A 23374-nucleotide genomic window follows, 5' to 3' on the forward strand; every position below is an offset into this window, starting at 1 on the left:
TTCATAATTTTAGCAATGACGACACTATTTCATACAAAGCACAATCACAAGATGAGGAAGCTTTGGTCAATGCTGCATCAAACCTGAATATGTTGCTTACAAGTAAAGACAGCAGCGGCATTGCTGGTTAGTAAATGCTTGATAGAGTCTGTTAAGATGGTGAACTTCTTACTCTATTTAGGTTTTCTGTTACTTGTCTGCTTGATCAATTTTCATCTGATATTCTGCAGAGATTTGTTTCAATGGTTCTAAATTTTGTTATGAGGTATTGGATGTTTTGGAGTTCACTTCTGATCGCAAAAGAATGTCTATTGTGGTAAAGGAGGTCAAGAGTGGGAAGTTTCTTCTTCTCTCTAAAGGTGCTGATGAAGCTATTTTCCCACGTTCTTGTCCAGGTACATGGTTTATCAGTACGAATCTCCCAAATATTGTATTTCCTCTATTATACTTCAAATTTTCATACACTCTTGCATGCCTTCATTTGTTTGTTTAATTGTACGAAGGCTAGCACTGAAGTTTGGGCTACTTCCAAACCTGTTTCCTGCTAGATTAAAGTGCCTCTCAGAACTTTGTTTCTTCAGAAAAAGCAAAACTTTGTGTTCTCGATGCATTGCTAGATAGAAAATTTAATACTTACAAGCGTATGACTAGTCCACTCCTGGGAAAATATGTCTATCATGTGATTGACTGGAGCACAACCTGAAGCTTCGTGTTGGTTTAGCATCCGAACATTAGGCATCTCAGCGTTGAAGACGTAAGCATTGCGGTGTTCCTGATCAACCATGTGGTGAGCATGATGATCGATGATAGCACTGTTGGGCATTTCTTTCTTCTTTCAGCACCAAGTTGTCTTCCTTGATGGATTTTTTTATTAAGTTGTGTCCAGTTTTAACTTGAAGCAGGAGGCAGAGGTTTTTGGGCTTTTCTACTCTGTGTGTTTTTTCTTCGATGAAACCGTGTGTGTCTACTCTATTTTATAATAAACATGTCAATATATGCTATGCAATCACCCATTTGGGTTCACTCCTTCAATGAACATATGGCTTGGGCACCAATTGATACCAAAAAAGTTTGCATAGCAATAAAGCATGGTATTTGAGGGAATGCATCAAATGATTAAACACCTGGCTTTTGTTATACAAGACAATCAATTTTCTAGCACATAAATGACAGGACAACAAACAAAGACCTATCTTGAGGCAGTAGAAATGTATTCTCATTTGGGTCTGCGAACATTATGTTTGGGATGCCGTGACTTAGAAGAAGATGAATATAAAGAATGGTCCAAAAAATTTCAAGATGCTAGCTGCTCACTGGACAACAGGGAGGTAAATCACTCCCGACCTTACCAGTTCATAATGGTCCACTTAGGTTTGTAGCTTTTTATATTTTTGAGCTATATTACGAGCTTCATAATATACAGCATAAAATTGCCGAAGTCTGTAACAGCTTAGAGCAAGGTATTCACATTCTTGGTATCACCGCCATAGAGGACCGTCTCCAGGTATTATTTGTTAATTGTTTTTTTTAATAACCAGTGGAATTACTTGTGCAATTGCATGCTTGCCGTTCTCCTTCTCATAGATTGTTGTGACCTGGCAGGATGGTGTGCCTGAAACTATTAAATTGCTAAGGAAGGCTGGAATCAATGTGTGGATGCTAACTGGTGATAAGCAAACTACAGCAATCCAGATTGGACTTCTCTGTAACCTCATAACACCTGGTACTGTATTATCACTAGAAATAGATTATCTGGCAAATGTTCTGTGACACTTGTCCTGTTGCGATGAATTGTCTTAGAGCAGGAGGAATAATCCACCAAGCCTCTTTCATCTTTTATTATTTCATTGGTGCTTTTATCGGTTGGTTACTTTTACTAGTTACTAGTATTTCACTCATCTGTTCAAGCATTGAAAGTTCTTGCGTGGTTCGTCTACCATCTTAATCTCTTTCCAGTATAAGATGTTAGTTCGTTCTTGCCAATAAGCGTGGTATGGTTGGTTCTAAGTTACGACGATGGTTACTAGGAGTTCATGGACAGCTAACTGTCACAAAATGATCATCCTATTTGTACCACCAGACTGAGAAGTTGTATTTGTCAAAACAGAATTATGTATTAAAATGGCAACTTACTGCAGGCATCTCAGAAACAAAAACCACACATTAAAACAGATTTAGAGTAGGTGTAGGACATTTATTGCATGACTGTTCCAGAGGGCCCAAATCCTCAATAGCCTTTGCACAACCATATTGCCAGTATTACACTCATTTGTGGTATAGACAGGAATGCGTTTGTGGTATAAACAGGAAAAGCATCTCAAGAACACAATTTTGCCATTAAGCTATTTTCTTTCTTCTGCACCCTCTGGTAATCACCTAATTTATAAAATAAATTTATACTTTACCATGTGGTCAGTACTGCAGATCATTGATCATAAGACAACACTACCTTGTATCCATCAATCTGTTGCCAAAATTATCACTGCAGCTCTTGTATCTCCTGCAGAGTCCAAAGGTCAATTGTTGTCCATCAATGGAAAAACTGAAGATGACATATTACAGAGCTTAGAGAGGGCATTGATAATTATGAAGACTGCGTCGGAAAGAAAGGTATTTTTTCTGGATTCCATATTGTACCTTACACGGGTAGTATCAAATCAATCTTATATGTGGCAAATATCTTCTGTACCCCATTTTTATAGCAGAAATGGTATACATGAGAAAATGACATTAGTCTTACGTCAAAACATTAGATGCTCAGACAATACGTTACATTAGCTGCAATGCCTTTAGGTCATACTCCCCCCCGTTCCTTTATCTGAGCTGTATTATTTTTGGCACAATGAGAGCAGAATTATGGAGCATTTCAGACAAAATTACCCTCGATTAGTTTGGTGGTTAGCAGCAGGTATCTTTCCCTATAATATATATATATATATATTATATATATATATAATAATAAAGCACGGATTGACTCATTGGGTCCACCGTCACAATACGCTTCTTCCCGTGAATTTACGCTTTCAGTTCGAATTTAACACATATACGTGAGGTGGTACTAAATTTTGGCTGTCTAGAGCTAGGTCACGTTGCATAATATATGTGCACACGTACGACCAAAGAAACATAAAAAGGTATATATACGTCAAAAGGATATGAGCGTGCGAGGCTATAGGAGGTTTTTTTTTTTAAACAAGACTAGAGGAGTTTGATTGTAGCACGTACATGTAGATTAAAATATGGAAGGAAATAAACTTCTATACAGTTCTACAAGGAAGTGCATAGATAGACATGGCAGGAAATAAACTTCAATCTGATTCTACAAGGAAGCCACAAATAAAGCATCGGACAAGCTGCACATCTGCATCAGATTGGGAAAGAACCCGATCAGCATGCAGACAAGATGCCCCTGAGCCGGCTATGGAAGAAGGCTATCATCCTGACAAAAAAGTGTAGGATCTCCTGCCAGAGGTAGGGCGACCCTGGCGCACCTTGCTCTCAGCGATAATAACCTGTTCCAAAGGTTTGACATCGACGCCAAATCTCGCAGCTCGCTGCGGACTGCCATCCCTTGGCGAGACTATGTTTGCGCGCTCTTTGTCATCATTGTCATCGAGCAGCAAGAAGCCAAGAAGCTCCTCCGCTCCTGCTGCAGCTCCACCGGCTCCGATGAGATTGTGGGCGCCATCGGCTCAGACAACAATCTCTACCGCAAACACAACAGCTGCCACAAGGAGCATGAAAGCGTCAGAAGCACGATGGCAGCATGCAAAGAGAAAGAGGACGATGGGACACGCGTGCTCGAGGAGATCACAGGTGGGAAAAGAGGGGCCATTGGTTGTGAAGCTACTGCGGCCACCGTCGACAGGCCGCGAACCAGAGCTCGTGTGACAGTGGATGCGCCGGCATGTGGTGCAGCTAGACGAGTAGCAGGTGGCGTATGAGCACCATGAGTACCAGTGGCAGCGGCTGTCTCTCAAGTGGGAGTGGTTCTAGATCAACAAGGAGCGTGCACGTGGAGATGGAAGGCGGAAAGATCGCCCAGATGAAAAGCATGTGCCCCAGCGTCAGCAGAGCCGCCATCTCAGGTGAGATCGCGAGCGGGTTTACTGGAGGAACTGGAGCCATGACGAGGTATCACGAGTAGGAAGGAGCGATTACGTGGTATTGCTGAACGAACCATGCATGTGCGACGTTATTAACCTTTTCTTCTCACAGTATTCACAGTGATAATATGTCACACAAGTGGAAGAGCTCCCAGGTAAAAGATAGTAATGAAGTTTCAATTGTCAAATCCTTTTATTTTTTGTAGTCCTCAACACGATTTGTCTTTTGTATCCATGTAAATTTAAATACAAATTTGATGAGATTTTTGCGATATAAAAATCATGTATCATGATTACAAGGTTGTTATCTAGAGTATTTAGTTCTTCCAGAAATAAAAAAATGTCGATGGCAGCTCTGTCGGCATCGGTCGCAGGGGGGGAGGACGGGACGGGCGCCGGCTTCCGGCGACCTGGAAGGCAGCGGCTAGGCTCCCCTGCTGGCTGGCTCATGGCGAACCGAAAAAGAAAAATGGTGGAGGAAGAAGGGCGCTGGAGCTAGGTGTAGGTGGAGGCGCTCGGGAGGCTCGATGGTGGCCTCGATCCAATCCGATCTGGAACGAGAGCCTACGGGGAAGGCCTTGAAGCAGTGGCGACCGTTGAGGCGGGACTGGGAGGGCTGCGCACGGCAGTAGTTCCCCGCTGGACAGGGAGAAGGGGAGAGAAGGAAGAGAGAATCGAGAGTATGGGGAGAAAATGCATGGGGGGAGAGACGAGGATGAGGGCGGCTAAGAAGATAGTATCGGAGGACAGACAGCGAATCGCTGTCTACAGCCAGATGCAAATGCAATGGGCACCCGAGTGGGCAGGACACGGGAGAGCACTCACCGAATAGGATTATTTTTTACATCAATCACCGATCAAATAACAAAGAATTTTTCTCCAATTGATAGAGACACACTTCTTTACCCATCAAATCGCTTCATTGTACATGAACAACAGGGAGGAGAGAGAGATGAGGGAGGAGAGAGACGGGAGAAGAAGAGGACCATGGAGAGGGAGGAAGGGAAGGGAGAAGGCATAGAGAAGGGCGGTGACGCAAGGTTATAGCGGACATTTGGGCTCGCCGGCTGGAGCCGAGAGGAAGGCGGCGGAGATGGCATGCCGGGAAAGAGCTCAGCCTCTCCTCGCTTGGGCTCATTACATGCGTGCGTGCGCTAGGAGCGGCGACTGCTGGCTGCAGCGAGCACAGGCTCCCTTTTTTTAGAAGGAATGTTTTTTATTTCACTTTTTTAGGGAAAGCGGCCTTTTATTTCACTGCCACAGGCTGCCTATGATTCAGCCACATCCCTTTTTTAGAAGATGATTCAGCCACATCCATTTTACTATTCTCTTTATTGGGTCATTGGCCAGCTTTCGGTACCATAAAAAAATTCTTTATTAATTAGAAGTATCATCTACTCCAAACAAAAATAGTACCACCTCACAAATTTACATATGATCCCATCAATTTATATATGTCCCCAAATAGACAATCAACAAGCCTCTTCAAAAATAAAAAGACTAAAGGTGAGGTGTAGCAATAATCTGGCATATATGCCGATATGGATACTCTCTCGACTTCACAATGAAGCGAGGATGAGCTTAGAGGTCATGGCAGAAGAGCCAGTGCTTGAATGAACTAGACATATGCAAGTCAGTGCTTGGATTGCTAAAATCTTGAACCACGTGTGATATTTTTTTTTCCGTTGCAACGCACGAGCCCTTTTGCTAGTATCAATTAAGTGGACATCATCCAGTGATTTGAGGGCGCGTGCAGATCGCCCACTCGCCTTGCATGGCCCATGCAACGACATATCCCAAGGAATGAGCAGCGCATGCAAACCAATCGATTGGGAGTTTATTTTTCAACCAATTCATTGGGAGGTTGGCTCCTGTTAGGGAGGTTGTTTGATTTTAACATGAGGACGTGAGATTTCCATGTATGTGGTGGAGGGGTCAAAACAGGATTATGTGGGATTACAACAAATGCACCTTACATTGTGGAATTTTAGTACCCCCTCCGATCCAAAAAAGTGTCGTGGTTTTAGTTCACTTTTTTTGGATCGGAGAGAGTACGAAACTAGTTAGATGCAGATGCTACGCTACGGAACAACATGAAAGTAGAGCCAAAAATAGTTTATCCTCGTTCGGTTATTCAAAAGATCCAATCAAGATCTTCTAAAGTTACACAAGAAACAACTGGTTATTTATTTTCTTATCGTATGTATTAATGGACATTTCTGCTAATGCTACTATACATAGCATTGTTCTACTTTGCAAGGTAAGCCAAAACACTAATGATGTGTTTGCTTGTTGCATATCAGATCATCATTCTATCCATGTCCTACTTTTTGAAACGCGGTCCCTTGGGGCCCGATTTATTAAAAAAGATCGAAGAGAATTGCCCAGTTAATTAGCGGAAAACCGGGCAAAAACCGTCGCATCACACCCCCAAAAACAAGGCATACAGGGCGACCTGGCAACCCACACGCCACCAAGGAGAAAAGCGCTGTCGAGGTTGCAGCCCGGCGTCGCGTCATCAGTCCTCCGCGAGAGCGATTCTGACTCCGCCATCGATGACCACTGAGTAGTCCTCACCGCAATCAAGCGCCGAGGCTTGCGCCGGCCGATGCCAAACAGTCAGCTGCACGTGCCGGCCACCAGGCAGCTCCGAGGCTCGCTTGCTTGTCTGTCGTCTTCGCCTCGCCCGCCGCCCGCTCCGCCCTAGGGTGCCGTCTGCCTCCCTCCAGCTCGCCCCCTCCGGCTGCTGCCTCCTGGTGTTCGTGCGCCACCTCCCATCGGCTGCCCAGCGTTCTCTTTGTTTTGCTCGTGGCTTCCAATTCGTCTCGATCTGCAAAAAAGAAGAGGTAAAAAACAATTGTCTACATTGTCGGGCATGATTTTCCTCCCTCGCTTCCTGCTGATTTTTGACACTATATTAAAAGAATATTCACACGTGTAAAATTAGGTTGTAAAAATTGCCATACCTTTGATATTTGCTCCAGTGGTTGCTTCACCCAGCACAATTTCTTCTAGCATTTCGATCTCAACCTCCCTGCTAGTGTTCCCTTCCGAAACATAGGAATCATGTCATCAATCAACGTTAAAGAAACTCCATGGTACTGCAAGGTGCCGAAGCTATTTTTACAATTATACCTCACCAAATCTATTCTGAAAACACAACTACAGCTGAGCTCATCATAGTGAACTGTAGAACTAAAACAAACTGAACTGAATCATCCCACACATGCGAACTGAGCCACAGTTAGGAACAAACAAAACAAAACCCACCTAATCTGCTTCCGATAGATGGTGTTCATCCCTACTTCTCTGATTTTCTTCAGCAACAACTGTCTCTGAACTTATTTACAACTGACATATATGGAATGAACAAATGAAAAGAGTCAAATAGAAGGAAGAAATGAACCACAGCTCACCTTACATGTGCAAAAATCAGTGAAACGACGTAAGTCAGCCAGTCTCTCCTCTCAACATCTAGCATACAGCAGCAACATATAGCAGCACTGAACAAGCTGCAGCTGCCTAAAGCAGCAATATTTCTCTCCAGAAGAACTTATCTCACTTCCTCTCTTAAGCCATATAGCCTGCAGCAGCAGCTGGTGCGATAGCAAGCAGCCCGCAGCATGGCAGTTTCCTCCTCTCTATATCTCTCTTCTACAAATCTAGCAGCCTGCAACATGGCAGTTTCCTCCTCAATATATCTCTTCTGCAAATCGAGAGCAAGTAGTAACCCTCCACTCCCTGCATGACGCCCACTCATCTCCATTGAGCACCCCTCGGCTGCCAGCGAGCTCCTCTCTCACTGAAACCCCCCAGTGACCTTGCATTTCCGTGTGGCCTGTTGTGTCCCGGGCAGAGACTGTGGCCGATAGAGTTGGGGTAGCACCGGTTGAAGAGAAGCTTGTCCAACATCGTCTGAGATGGTTTGGGTATATTCAGCGCATGCCTCCAAAAGCTCCGGTGTATAGCGGACGGCTAAAGCGTGCTGATAATGTCAAGAGAGGTCGGGGTAGACCGAACTTGACATGGGAGGAGTCCGTAAAGAGAGATCTGAAGGATTGGAGTATCACCAAAGAACTAGCAGTGGACAGGGGTGCGTGGAAGTTTGCTATCCATGTGCAAGAACCATGAGTTGGTTGCGAGATCTTATGGGTTTCACCTCTAGCCTACCCTAACTTGTTTGAGATTAAAGGCTTTGTTGTTGTTGTCAGAGATTGTGGCCCCGCCAAGGGAAACCCCAAGCGCCGGGACACCCAATTCTCATGCAGCCTACAATCCAACGATATAGTCTTCGACGTGGGCACTGTCTCGGCCGCGGAACTGAAGCTGCAATGGATCCTCACCACGCCCACGGCCGCCGGCAAGATCGACAGGAAGGAAACCTTCGGCAGCGCCATCAGTGCGGGTGCGTTGCCAACGACCATGTTCCGGTGGTGGCTCCACGTGGACCTAAGAAGGGGCGGTAGGGGAGGCTAGCGGATTTGCAACTCCTGGCAGTGACCAGACCCTAGAGGTGCCGCGTCGGGCGACACAGCTGGCTGTAGTAACCGCCTTTGCTGGTAGGTCATCCGTGGAGGACATGGGGGAAGATGAGGTTGATGCAATCGGCGTCTGATGGTGTGGAAGAGGGTCAAAACCGTGGATGTCGGTGCATAATACAGGCAAATCCCATGATAGGGTTGCTCATGGGGCGGAGTACGCATAGAGGATCAGAATGGATTAGAATGGGGTGCACATGAGATGAACGATTTTACCCAGGTTCAGGTCCTCGCGGTGGAGGTAATACCCTACATCCTGCATGTCTGATTGTATTGATTGGTGTCTCGTATGAGAGATCTTGGCATAGATTGGATGCCGACTTGGGAGGCCCCTACCTCCCCTTATATAGGTGAACGAGGGGTAGGGTTACATGAGCCCAAGTCGGTTTACATAGTAGAGTCCCATCAGATCTACTGATACATGTATGTTGGAGTACAAGTTAAGGTCGCCCCTGGTGGGCCAACAGTTGGCTTGGTGGGCCGGTCTTATTGGGAGGCCTGCTGGCAGGGCGAGGTGAAGCAGCACAAAGGTTGCGGAGGAGCAACTCCACTTTGCTGCTACAATGTGTACAGCACAAGTGTTGAAGGAACAACTTCAACGTGCTGCGCTAGATATCGCTCTAGAGGCGGATGTAGGCCGATATGGCAGCAAGAGTTCAATCCAGAACTCCTAGAGCACAAGATCTACTCCAAGATCTTAGATAAGAACAACAAGTTCTATTATAGGTAGTGGGTACATATTCTCAGTTTCAAAGTAGAGGCGAGGGCCTCTATTTATAGGCTTTGCGAAGCCTTCACATACTTCTACTTATAGCTGGAATACTCTAGAAAACATTATTTAAGTTTCACCATTCTACTCATGGCTACTCATAACTAGAAGACTCTAGAAAACAGTAGGTAGGGTAGAAAAGAAAAGAAAAGAAATAGTACACTAGAGTGGAAGCATCTAGAAGTAGCCAAACAAATCGGACATACGATTTCTTTTTCATCTAGTGTTCCTCGTCATTCTCCCCTAGTTGTTTGGAACTCGCCCTCGAGTTATCTTCATAGAGCGCTTCTTCTGGATGGTAGAGTCAAGTCCGCAACATTGAATGTGTTGGATATGCCCATGTCGTTTGGAAGATCTATCACATAAGCATTATCATTTATCTTCCTCATGATAGAGAAGGGCCCATACCTTCGCTGCCTAAGCTTCCCCTTAACACCTAAAGGTAGCCTCTCTTTTCGGATGTAGACCATCACCTATTACCAACTTGAAATGATTTTGGCCTCCTATTGCAATCAGCAAGTTGTTTATATTTCTGATTTTGTGCTTCCAAAGCACCACGAATCTCTTCAAATAGCTCAATGTAATTATCAGCAAAGGACAATGCTGATTTTGAGTTTCCCTTTGATGGTAGCTTCTCCAGGTTCACCACATGTGTTGGAACATTAGTGTAGACAATGGAAAAAGGGCTCCTTCCTGTGGATCTATGCTTGGAGTTATTGTAGGAGAACTCTGCAAGAGATAAAGCCAAATCCCATTGTCCCTTTCTTTCTCCACAAGTGCAAAGGATCAGATTACCCAAAAACTTGTTCACCACTTCCGTTTGTCCATCTGTTTGTGGATGAGCAGTGCTAGAAAACTTCAATTCAGTGTTGAATTGCTTCCACAAAGTGAGCCAAAATGCAGCAAGAAACTTGCTATCACGGTCTGAGACGATGGACCTTGGTACTCCATGAAGTCTGACCACTTCTCGAAAGAACAGATTTGCCACATGATGAGCATCCGTTGTCTTGCGGCATGGGATGAAATGAGCCATCTTAGAGATTCTATCCACAACTACAAATACAACATCACTTCCTCGTCTTGTTCTTGGCAAGCCCAAGACGAAGTCCATAGAGATGTCCTCCCATGGAGCAACACGAACAAACAAAGGCATGTATAACCTTGTGTACTGGACTTGGCCTTTGCAGGTTTGACATATAGGCATCGCTGAACAAACTTTCTAGCATCTCTCTTTAGTTATGGCCAAAAGTAGTGGGCTTCCAGGTTAGCAATAGTCTTGTCCCTTCCAACATGGCCACTAAGATCACCTGAATGGAGCTTTCTAACTAGTTTGTCACATAGAGAACTTCTTGGAATGCACAAACGATCATTTTTGAAAAGATAGCCATCTTGCATCAAATAGTCATCACCTAATGGTTGGCCCCTTGTGTGCTTCACCCAAACATGGCCAAAGTCTTCGTCATCCTCATACAACTCCTTTATTTGATCTATGCCTGGAAGTTCAGCCTCATCCTTGCTATAGATCAAGATGTCATCGAAATGAACCACAACAAAGTGGGATAAGATGGGTCGAAGGACTTGATTCATCAAGTGCATAAAGGTACTTGGTGCATTTGAAAGTCTAAATGGCATGATTAGCCATTCAAACAATCCTTCCTTTGTCTTGAAGGCGGTTTTCCATTCATCCCCGGATCTGATATGGATTTGATGATATCCACTTCTTAAATCCAGCTTTGTGAACACTCTTGCTCCACTAAGCTGATCCAACATATCATCCAGACAGGGAATAGGGAATCTATACCTTACAGTGATCTTGTTAATGGCTCTACTGTCCGTACATATGCGCCAAAATCCATCTTTCTTTGGTGCGAGCAGGGCTTGTACAACACATGGGCTAATACTTTCTCGAATGTGCCCCTTTTGCAGCAATTTCTCCACTTTCTCCTTCAATATATCATGTTCTTTTGGGTCATTCGATAGTGTGGAAGATTAGGAAAATTTGCTCCCGGAATTAAGTCAATTCTATGTTGAATTCCTCTCATCGGTGGCAGGCCTTGTGGCTATCCAAGTATGTTATAAAATTCTGCTAATAAGCCACGTACCTTTGCTGGAATTTCAACAACCGGGCGCTCTTCTCCTTTTACTATAAGTGCAGCACACAAATCTGCCTCCTTCAAGTCTTCCATAAACTCATTAGAGGTGTGGGAGATAGTTAACATACTTTCCCCCTCTTCCTTAGAGATATTACCATCAGTTTTATTTGGTAGAATAATGATCTTTCTCTTGTTCCAAATGAAAGAGTAAGAATTTTTCCTACCCTTGTGAGTATCCACATCAAACTGCCAAGGTCTCCCAAGAAGAACATGGCTGGCGTCCATATCAACTACATCACACAACACATTTGAGCGATAATGCTTGCTCAAAGAAAGTGGCAGGTTGCATTGTTTGGTGATCCTCATATTCACTCCTTTCTTGATCCATCCAATAGTGTAGGGATTTGGATGATCATGGGTTTCAAGCTTTAAATGGTTCACCAACTTCTGGGAGATAAGATTCTCGCAACTACAACTATCAATCACTAATTTGCATACCTTGTCATTCACCGTGCATTTGCTCTCAAATATTTTCTTCCGTTGTGTGCTGTCAGGTTGTGGTGTGGAACATAGGAGACACTGAATCACACATACCACCTCTTCACCTTCTTCTTAACAAACCTCTTGTCCCTCTACATCTTCAGATTCGTATTCTTCCTCGTCGCCTTCACCTTCATGGATAGTTGTGCTAACAAATTTCCTTAGTGGGCAGCTGCTGGATATGTGTCCCTCTTCACCACATTTATGGCATTTTGGGCCTTCATTGGACTTACCCTTGCCTCTAGTTTGCTTCGGGATTGGTTGTTTTGCCTTTGGTGGAGTGGTCTTTTCTTCCACTATTAGTGTGATCCCTAGACGAGCCTTCGGTATGAGGATATGGAGGATATGGAGCCTTATTTGTCTTTCTTGTCCTCACAAACCTCTCGGCCTAAGGCTAGAGCTTGTGCTTGATCAATGGACCAGATTTGTTGCATCATCAATCGATCTTGAATAGCATCATTGAGACCATTGATGTACCTTGCAACTTGTTGATCTTCAGTTTCAGCAAGGCTGCACCTCACTTGTAGCCTTAGAAACTCCTCCGTGTAATCTGAGACAGTCCTATTTCCTTGAGCACAATTTTGGAATTGGATAAATAGGATCTGGTCATAATCAGCGGGTAAAAATCTCCCTTTCAAAAGGCTTTTCATTTGCCGCCAAGTTCTCACACGAGGTTCTCCTCTCAGCCTGCGCTCTTCTTGAACGCGATGCCACCATGCACCGGCTCCTCCTTTCAGCTTGTATGCGACCAAAGGGACTCTTCGATCTTCCGGAACCTCCATGACCTCAAAGAAAGTCTCCACTTCATATAACTAATCTGGGCACCCTTCAATATCAACATTTCCATTAAAAGTTGGGATCTCAGCTTTCACCTTGTATGTATCCCTTGCATATGTAGGGTTGGGTACTCTTCGATATGCATAGAGATCAGCTTCTTCAAGGGCTTCATCATATTCTTCACCTTCAGAAGTTTCAACATAAATTGGCCTTATTGAAGCACGTTGAACAGCACGTTGTTGTGGCGGTCTTGCTCCAAGATTACCTCTCCTTCTTCTTTGATAAACATATTCTTCTTCTTTAGATGAATCTCCTTCATTGGTAGCAGGGGGAACACCCTTTCTTATCATCTCAACCAGCTGATCAAATCTCCGATTAAGATCTTCACGCAGCTCTTTGATTTGTTGTTCTGCAGCATCGATCCTCTTCTCCAATTGCTCCATTGCTTGCTGCAGCTTGCTCTCGAAGAGGACAACAAGAACTAGTATGGGTCAACGAGGCTCTGATGCCACCTGAAGCAGCACAAAGGTTGTGGAGGAGCAACTCCACTTTGCTGCTACAATGTGTACAACACAAGTGTTGAAGGAACAACTTCAACGTGCTGCGCTAGATATCGCTCTAGAGGCGAATGTAGGCCGATATGGCAGCAAGAGTTCAATCCAGAACTCCTAGAGCACAAGATCTACTCCAAGATCTTAGATAAGAACAACGAGTTCTATTATAGGTAGTGGGTACATAGTCTCGGTTTCAAAGTAGAGGTGAGGACCTCTATTTATAGGCTTTGGGAAGCCTTCACATACTTCCACTTACAGCTGGAATACTCTAGAAAACATTATTTAAGTTTCACCATTCTACTCATAGCTACTCACAACTAGAAGACTCTAGAAAACAGTAGGTAGGGTAGAAAAGAAAAGAAAAGAAATAGTACACTAGAGTGGAAGCATCTGGAAGTAGCCAAACAAATTTGACATACGATTTTTATTTATTTTTCATCTAGTGTTCCTCGGCACGAGGGGCTTGGGCTATAGCTACACCCTGAGGCCGATCTTGCAACCGACTTCCTCGGAGGTTGGATACCTCTGGTACTGTGTACCGTCAGTAGCCCCTGAGTCCGTCATGAGCTCGGTTGCATCAGGGTCGGTGTCGAACTGAATGCGCCGTCTTGGTATCCTTGGCGAGGTCTTGATGGAGTCCTGAGTATCCTTGGAAGGAAAAATGATCTTGCGCCGGCTCGCCTTGAAGAGGTTGGAGATGACACGACCTGTCGGGCTCGTCAGGAGGAAATCGAGGAAACCCGTGCATGGTGAGCAAGGTGTCCGACCTCCCTATCTTTGTTGTTGGAGACATCCGGTTCACAAAAACCATCTAAAAATATGTCGATATGAGCGTAGCATGAACAGGGCGGTTTTCTTGTCCTTTGTAGATATTGGGGGCACGATAGTGCACCTGGTGGGTGTAGCCCCTGACCGACTTGCGGAGTTGGGCGAAGGGTCTTCGTTAACTTCCCAAACACAAGCCATGCGCCGGCTCGATCGCGGGGCGGGAAATGGCGTGATCTGTTGGGCTTGGATGCCCGCCATCGGGTAAGGGGTGCTTAGAGTTGCAAGTTGCAATGACCAGGTCGCACCTGATCTGGAAGCACCCGTCCTTGTTCCCACGTCCACATCGGAATCCCTGCACCGCTTCCGCCGCTCGGCTGCTGCCCCTACGCCCAAGCGCTTCCTGGGCCGCGCTTGTCGTGGATGAGTGCGTCGGCCAAGGTTGAGCCGCACTGCATGGTATCCATAGAGGAACTTGCGCCGCCCTAGATGTGCAGGATCATGACAGCCCTCAGGCCGCCTCCATGCCATCTCGTGTGACTACCCGTTGAGCAGCGCATGGAGAAGGGGATCGAGAGTAATTGCTGACGAATCTGGGAGGAGGGGATGGATCAGGGGAGTCGGATGGAGCGGGTGTCGTGCCACATGTGGTGGTATGTCGGCCGTCGGCATGGTCAGCCACGGCAACGACGATGCCATCGCCATGTATGTGTTCCTGCGTGCGGCTGGGATCATACGATATGTAGCCGCACGTCTTGTGGGGTTTACCGTACATCGACGATGACAACAGATGTGCTAGGTATATCTTGGGCAACATCGCTTATCCTGTCGTTCGTGTGGTTGTATGTAGGCACAGGTGGGGTGATTGTGGCCGGGTCGGTCCCATGCAGTGATGGATTCGATACTACAGGGAGGGAATGACATACGTAAAAACCACCGTATGGGAGGGGATGATGTAGAAAAAAATAGGGAAGAAACAATCCTCCTTTCATCCTTTTAGTATTAGGTATAGATTCAGTGGGTCCCATGGGTAGGAGGAAGAGTGAATGGGTGAGTGAACTCACCACCAACTCAAATCTTTAGAAGCAGGAGAAAGCAAATACACTTAAGATAAAGGAACGGAGGGAGTATATGTTAAATCTTCAGGATTTTTTTTCGTTTTGTATATTCAGTTTGAACTATCATATCATATTTGCTATCATATTCTTTGGTGTGTTTGTCTATGCACATTTAACAAACTTAAACTCTGTTACTGAATGGGTTCATAGTTTGTTTTGGTTGACTGGAGTACTTCATGTCAAATCTGTTTATGCAGGATCTTGCATTCGTTTTGGATGGTTGGGCACTCGAAATAATTCTGAAGCGTTCGCTGGAATCTTTCACTAAGCTGGCCATGATGTCAAGAACAGCAATATGCTGTCGGATGACACCTTTGCAGAAAGCACAGGTTTCCCTTTGGCTGTTTCTACCAACAGTTTTCTTACCTTTTGACATGTAAATTGGTTTTTAAAAAACTGAATGGGATGAGCATATGTCGTCTTTGGTACCAAAGATCCTCATGTTGGGCAAGACCGTTTACAATTTTGATTTATTTTTTGTGATTCTACTAATGACATCCCATACAATTGTAATCCACCTCGATGCAAATGGAGCCGTGGCATCCAACTGGACTTACTGGACTTTATGTTAATAAATTACTTAATGAGGGACAATGTAGATCCTGATAGAGAGCAAGAGTCTGAAATATTGATGCAGTTATCGTGATGCTACTCAATAACATATCATGCGCTGCTGCTATTTAGCTGGTCACTTAAAAACTAACTTTGTTTTGCATTTGTGCAGCTTGTTGGGATCCTGAAATCCTCTGGCTCTTTAACTCTAGCAATTGGTGATGGTGGTAATGATGTAAGAATGATTCAAGAGGCTAACATTGGAGTAGGGATTAGTGGTAGGGAGGGACTGCAAGCTGCAAGAGCTGCTGATTATAGCATTGGAAGTATGCATCTTTTATTAATTTTACACAGTTTGCTGATTTTACATTTACCTTGTAATGTGTATGGCAGTGCTGCCTTTGTATTGTTGAGCTCAGAGGTGTTCTTATGCTTGCACTATTTTAAGTTGGACACAATGTTAAACATTATGTGGTCGTCTAGAACTTTTGAAGGCTGATTTAATCGTCTTTCTAGCTGAAGCCAGGTCCTAGAAACCCACTCCATGTCTGGCTCTGGTTTTGACCATCCAGTCTTCTGAACCCTGTATAGAGATTCCAAACTAGTGTAGGCAGAGATTGTAAATCTTCGACCTTTGTTTATCCATATGAACTGGTATCATTTTGTCGTCTGAAAAAGAGAATGTCCAATGGGTCATGTCTTTGTACTGAGAATCCCTACCACCTTATCCTTTTGTTGAACTTTACCTCCAAGTTCCATGTACTTTTACTAAGTCTAAGTATGTATGTTTTCCAATTGTTTTGCAGAGTTCAAGTTTCTCAGAAGGTTGATACTTGTCCATGGTCGATATTCATACAATCGCACAGCATTTATTTCGCAGTACTCTTTCTACAAGTCACTGTTGATTTGCTTTATACAGATTCTGTGAGTCTAGCCTCCTAATGCTCTTTCCATTAGCAGTACCTTTGATTATACTGGGAAGCCACTACACATGGACTGCTGACCTGGGTCCTATGTTAGTTTTTCCTTTTCGTCAGGGCTTTCTGGAACTAGTATCTTCAACTCGATTAGCCTGATGGCCTACAATGTTTTCTACACAAGTCTTCCGGTTATGACAATAATTTTTGACAAGGATATCTCTGAAACAACAGTTCTGCGATATCCCCAGATTTTACTTTATTCTCAAGCTGGGAGGTACAAATAGAATTTTTTCGTTCCTTCATTTTTATTTGTTGAGGCTTCTTGTAAGTGTGCTATGTAGCTGTTTTGTGGCATGACTAATATGAGTAGTTTCATTGTGTTTCCAGGCTCTTGAATCGCAGTACATTTGCTGAATGGTTTGGGCGATCGCTGTACCATGTAAAATAAACATTACTCTTTCATTCTTTTTATGTTGTACTCATCTGGGTTTCCGTATCTTGAAGAATATAAAGTGTAGTGGATGCATTGGTTGGGGCTCTGTTAATGCAATCTATTGTGGACCACAAACCACTTGCTGACGAGCAGCTTGTGAGATTTTTCAGTAGGCCTGAATATACAGTGAATAACACATACACCTATCAGTCAGTGTGCTAACCAAATGCCGTGTGCACTATTAGTACATGAAGTCGATGTTTTTTCTCTGTCTTGATTTATTTCCTGTATGCATGATCCTTTACATCCACTATGCTTTAGCTGCACATGAAAATCTAATCTCCATAACGAGATTTTAATCGTTTGTGGTTTCAGGCATTTGTTGTTTTCCTAATTACCATCAACGCATATGCTGATGAGAAAAGTGACATGGAGGAGCTCTCCATGGTCGCCCTGTCTGGATGCATTTGGTTGCAAGCTTTTGTGGTGACGCTGGATACTAAGTAAGTTCTCACGGTTGGTTGCTACAAGCACATCATAGCGTACTTCACTGATACTGTCTTCTGTCTTCTGTCTTCAGCTCATTTACTTGTCCACAAATCACCCTCATATGGGGGAACTTTGTAGCCTTCTACATGATCAACTTAATACTTAGTGCGGTACCAACCCTTCAGATGCACACTGTCATGTGGCATCTGTGTAATCAACCTTCATACTGGATCACCATGGCCGTAAGTCTACTGTTGTTGGTTATATATACTCTTTTTGTAGCTATGACTGGCCTAACCGTTATGTATGGTGAAAATATATTTTTCCCAGCTGATTGTTGCGGCAGGAATGGGGCCGGTGCTGGCTCTTAGATACTTGAGGAACGTGTACCGACCTAGTGCCATCGATGTTCTCCAGCAAATTGAGCAAACCGACGGACATGCCCAAGCCCCGGGGAATTTGGAGTCGTCGACTGGGACCTATCTCGATTATTTACTAACTGACTTGCGTAGGAACAAGAGTTCCATCCATCAACCTTTGCTTTCGGATTCTGCATCTAGCAGATGATGATGTGTTGGGTCATCAGCGGTTCAGTTCAACCTTGGCAGCTAGCGCCTACCAGCTACTGTAGCAGCGAGGCAATGACGGCCTTAAGAAATTGCACCAGCTAACAGTAATAGGATTATGATCAAATGTTTGTTCGGGTAGTTTCAGTTCACAGGAGATGCGTTTTTTTTTTGAGTAAGCTAGACATGTGATATCAGAAAAATAGTTTTACTTAGTCGTAACAGGAGGTTCCTGTTTTCTTACTTAGAGCTGTACAGTTCTGTAGCCCTTTTGTTGTCCAAATTTAAGGGTTATTTCTGCTCCGAAAGATAAGTTGCATGATGAGCCGGGTGCATGTGAGAAGAATAGCACCTTTTGGGCTGGATGTGGTGAAATGGCTAGCCTCAGAAAACCGCACTTTCTTTTGGCATTGATCTGGCAAGCCCTCATCGCGCACAGGCACATACTCCTTGCACTCGTTGATAGATGGGGTATTGGAGATAATGTTGAGATACAATGTGTTGTTATAACATGTTCTTTTGGCTTTTCTACATGACATGGAACCATAAGAGAAGATCTGTATTATCGACCATTTTACACGCCCTTGTCTATCAACTTAATTTCATTGCACATTTTAGAAGAGCGACTATGTAACCTCCGGGGGCACCTGCTGAAGATCCAACGGTTAGGGAGTAAGCTTGTGCAAATTTGCATAAAGCCCATCAGGAGTCTTCTAATTGTGTGTAGACCCTGAGATTCCGACTGTGCCAGGGTGCCTGGGGGGTACTTGAGTCACATTTTGTAGCATCGAGGAATGCCAGCGAGTGTGTGGGCACGGCAGTCAAGGCGGGAGTTAACGGGGAGAGTTGCGTAGCTGGGGAAGCAAGCATGGGCACGCGAGATGGCCGAAGTTTCACCGTGAAAACTTTCCAGTGAAGGGCGGCGTGATGCGGGCATCAAACTAGACCCACTGGGAGGCTTGGGAAGAGGGGATACCCAACAGGGGGCTTACCTAGAGCATGTAAGCCTCCTTAGATGTGATTACGATGGGTGAGCTCAAGGGTGAGGGGCTGTTCGGGTAGGACACACGGGGCTTCGGTAGGACCACATCGACCTTAGGAAAGCCGACAAGGAGATTCAGAGTTTGCTGGAGGAGGTGATCGATCATGATGTGGTGGTGGTCACCAGAGTCGGAGAAGACGATTTGGGTGTCGGTGACTTAGGGCCTCCTGCATTGATTCCTTCTGTGTGGTTTACACGCCTGCACATGGGGATTTGGCTTGTCAAGGTTGTTGTGTGCACAAGAGACGACGGCGTGAAACAAGCATCACTCGTGTTCTCTCTATACAAGACGAGAATGTGACCGAGTCTCGGGGAAGAAGAAACGCACAATGATTAGAATCGAATGGCGCAAGGAGGAGAACAATGATTAGAATCGAATGGCGCAAGGAGGAGAAACTGAGGAGGGCTATGTTGGTGGCATTGGAAGGTCCGGCGCAGCGGACGGGCCTGATGTGCTCCGAGGATGATTTCCTGCTCAATTGCACGAGTCGTAGCGCTAGGTGCAGGGGTGGAATGGGTGGTGTCCTAGCGATCACGTTAGAGTGAGAAGAGAGGCAAAAGATCTACCGGGGAGTCAAGCATGAGGTGGCACGTCGCTGTGCTCGACAACTAGCTGATGAAGTTGGAGCAGGCTAGAAGAGAAAGGTGAGATGGACGATGATGTGGTGAGGTATAGTCAAAATCATGTCAGCACTTCAGCAAAAACAAAAACAAAAAATTCATGTCACGAAAGCATCCAGATTTACTCGAGTGATGAAAAAATTCGGTATCAATAATTGAAGGACTAAGGTTTGTGGGTTTTAAAGTTGAGAGACCATTTATGTGGGATCGAGGACGAAAATTATACTCTTTATTTCTTGAGAGAAGAAGTTACGCCCGCACGGCTAACTCGCCAGCACGCAGCGCCCTCCAAGCCTTAGCGAGACTACCGCATGCTCTCGAGGTCCAGACCTTTCGCCTTGTGCAGACCAAGACCGCCGGCTACCCCCGCAAGCAGGCTGTCACCGCGGCACTCATCGACCCAGCCTGACGAAGATGCGTCCGTCACCACGCAGAACATGCGGCTCACTGCTCTGCTCAGTAGCGGCGACACCGCGGCCGCGCGCAGGCTGTTCGACGGAATGCCGCGCCGGACTGTGGTCACCTGGAACGCCATGGTCGCAGGCCACGCGCGGCGCGGGAGCGTACTGGACGCGCTCGACGCCGCCACGCGCATGCACCGCTCGGGGGTAAGCCCCAGCGAGGCCACCTTCGCGTCGGTGCTTGGCGCCTGTGCCCGCGGCCGCCTCCTTCGGGTAGGGGCACAGGTGCACTGCCAGGTGGTCAAGTCCGGGTCTGAGAGCTTCGAGGTCGTGGGGCCTTCTCTGCTCGACTTCTACTCCTCGTGCTTTGATCTGCGCGCATCTCACACGCTCTTCGAGTCCCTTCATCCGAGGAATGAGCGAATGTGGAGCCCGATGGTCGTCGCGCTTGTGAGGTTCAACCTGCCGGATGACGCCCTGGGTCTTCTCGAGAGGATGCCTGCGCCTCGTGACGTGTTTGCGTGGACCGCTGTTATATCGGGCCATGCACGAGGAGCGGGCGAGTGCTGTCGCAGAGCGATTTGGTTATTTGTTCAGATGTTAGCCGATGATGGAGTGAGGCCGAATGAATTCACTTTCGACAGTGTTTTGAGGGCCTGCGTAAAGATGGGAGCGTTGGATTTTGGGAGATCCGTTCATAGCTGTTTGGTTCGAAGCGGGTTTGATACCGACAAGTTAATCACCAGTGCTCTTGTGGATCTTTACTGCACTTCTGATGCTGTTGGTGATGCCTTGCTGGTTTACAGCGACCTGGAAAAGCCGTCCTTGATCACATCCAATGCATTGATTGGGGGGCTTATATCAATGCATAGGACGGAGGAAGCAAAGATAGTTTTCCAGAAGATGCCAGAGCATGATTCGGGTTCCTACAATCTGATGATTAAACTGTATGGTATTGAAGGGAGACTAGATGATTGTCAGAGGATGTTTGAAAAGATGCCTCGGAGAAATATCGTGACCTTAAACTCCATGATGTCAGTTCTTTTACAGAATGGGAAGTTGGAGGATGGACTGAAGCTATTTGAGCAAATTAAGGATGAAGGAAACACGATAACATGGAATTCTATGATTTCTGGTTACGTTCAGAATGATCATCCTTCAGAAGCTCTAAAACTATTTGTGGCCATGTGTCGATTGCCAATTGTATGCAGCCCGTCAACATTCCCTGCTCTATTGCACGCCTGTGCTGCTGTTGGAACCATTGAGCAAGGCAAAATGGTTCATGCTCACCTCTGCAAGACTCCATTCGAGTCCAATAGTTATGTCGGGACAGCCCTTGTGGATATGTACTTGAAATGTGGGTGTGTCAGTGATGCACGTAGCGCATTTTGTTGCATTGCATCACCAAATGTCGCTTCTTGGACATCACTCATCAATGGGCTTGCGCAGAATGGTCAATGGCTGGAAGCTATAGTAGAATTTGGGAGGATGTTGAAGCATCATATCAATCCCAATGAGATCACTTTTTTGGGCCTCCTTATGGCTAGTGCTCGTGCTGGTTTAGTTAACAAGGGGATGAGGTTCTTCCACTCTATGGAAAGCTATGGACTAGTACCAACTGTGGAGCATTATACCTGTGCTGTCGATCTTCTCGGTCGGACTGGACGTATCAGAGAAGCTGAGAAGTTCATCTCTGAAATGCCTGTGCCAGCAGATAGAGTGGTATGGGGAGCCTTACTCACTGCCTGCTGGTATTCGATGGACTTGGAGATGGGTGAGAAAGTTGCTGAGAAGTTGCTTTGCATGGGCACAGAGCATATATCTGCCTATGTTGCCATGTCTAATATCTATGCTAAATTGGGGAAGTGGGAAGATGTTGTGAAGGTAAGAACAAGATTGAGAAGTCTCGATGTGAAAAAGGAACCAGGGTGCAGTTGGATTGAACTGAAAGATATAGTTCATGTATTCCTCGTGGAAGACCGGAATCATCCAGAGAGAGATGAAATATACGTGATGCTAGAGGATTTAGTTTATAATATATCGTTGCATTCTGAACCTGATGAAGATTTATATTGGTTATCTGGAGCCTGAATTACTAAACTCCCCTTCGCCTCATGAAATACTCAGCGATAGGTTAGAGGACTGTGTTCCTACATTTGTGTGCACCAATTTGATGGCCAAGTACCTTGAATGCTCATATCTGACAACATTGCTAGTGATTTTAAAGACTCCTGAATGTATGTATCTTATCTGCTAATGAAGAATTTAAAACACTTATTTTATGTAGCAATATTAAACAATTGACTTGTATGCTTAAACCTTTCTAATTTGGTCATACTTCAATCACATTTTCTTTTGAAGCAATTACCTATTAGTAATACCATATCATATACTGCATCCTATTGGTTGGACTCAGATCAAATTGTGTTTCGATGTAAAAAATTTCTTACGATACCCTATAAAACCAGATTCAGAAACAATTTCGATCGGAAACTATCCTAACCACTTTAACCATTGGAGGCAACAATGAGATCTGAGCACACTCCGCAGTCTTCATGTTAGCCGTTATGCCCCTCACCCCTCCCCCCTCCCTCCCCCGAGACGATTTTTGCGCCAGATGAAGAGTTGCCCAGTAGTTGAGCCCCCCAGACGTTCTGCACGGGCGTGGGAGTTGGTGGGCAAGAGAAGGAGAAGACTTCATGTTAGAGCATCTCCAGCTATTATGCCCCTCACCCCCCCCCCCTCTCATCCGAGACGATTTTTGCGCCAGATGAAGATTTGTCAGCGCTAATTTTGCTGGGTGGGTGGGGCGGGGAGTTTCCCAGTAGTTGAGCCCCCAGGCGTTCTGCACAGGCGTGGGAGTTGGTGGGCAAGAGAAGGAGAAGACTTCATGTTAGAGCATCTCCAGCCGTTATGCCCCTCACCCCCCTCCCTTGAGACGATTTTTGCGCCAGATGAAGATTTGCCGGTGCTAATTTTGCTGGATGGGTGGGGGGTGGGGGGCAGTTTGGGAGTTGGTGCGTGGGTGGGCCTCGGAGGAAAAGTGAGGAGAGAGGGAGTGGGAGGCTGACGGTGGGTCAAATGACATGC

At 45.4% G+C, this 23374-nt stretch overlaps 1 protein-coding gene across 2 annotated transcripts in view; it reads left to right on the plus strand.

Moving 5' to 3' along the window:
* The window catches only part of LOC125538127 (phospholipid-transporting ATPase 2-like), a 34833-nt gene extending 16276 nt beyond the window's left edge, over positions 1 to 18557 (plus strand). For both annotated transcript variants that reach the window (XM_048701427.1, XM_048701425.1), the window contains exons 12-25: positions 14 to 126; positions 231 to 395; positions 1174 to 1328; positions 1424 to 1504; positions 1603 to 1723; positions 2507 to 2610; positions 15458 to 15589; positions 15985 to 16138; positions 16619 to 16736; positions 16833 to 17006; positions 17120 to 17171; positions 17541 to 17668; positions 17746 to 17896; positions 17985 to 18557. In XM_048701427.1, the coding sequence (XP_048557384.1) occupies positions 14 to 126; positions 231 to 395; positions 1174 to 1328; positions 1424 to 1504; positions 1603 to 1723; positions 2507 to 2610; positions 15458 to 15589; positions 15985 to 16138; positions 16619 to 16736; positions 16833 to 17006; positions 17120 to 17171; positions 17541 to 17668; positions 17746 to 17896; positions 17985 to 18221 (1885 nt within the window). In that variant the 3' untranslated portion in view covers positions 18222 to 18557. The remainder of the gene's footprint in view (positions 1 to 13; positions 127 to 230; positions 396 to 1173; positions 1329 to 1423; positions 1505 to 1602; positions 1724 to 2506; positions 2611 to 15457; positions 15590 to 15984; positions 16139 to 16618; positions 16737 to 16832; positions 17007 to 17119; positions 17172 to 17540; positions 17669 to 17745; positions 17897 to 17984) is intronic.
* Positions 18558 to 23374: the final 4817 nt, after the last annotated feature.

The sequence above is a fragment of the Triticum urartu genome, chromosome 2, assembly GCF_003073215.2.
Source record: "Triticum urartu cultivar G1812 chromosome 2, Tu2.1, whole genome shotgun sequence".
Classification (NCBI taxonomy): Eukaryota; Viridiplantae; Streptophyta; class Magnoliopsida; order Poales; family Poaceae; genus Triticum; species Triticum urartu.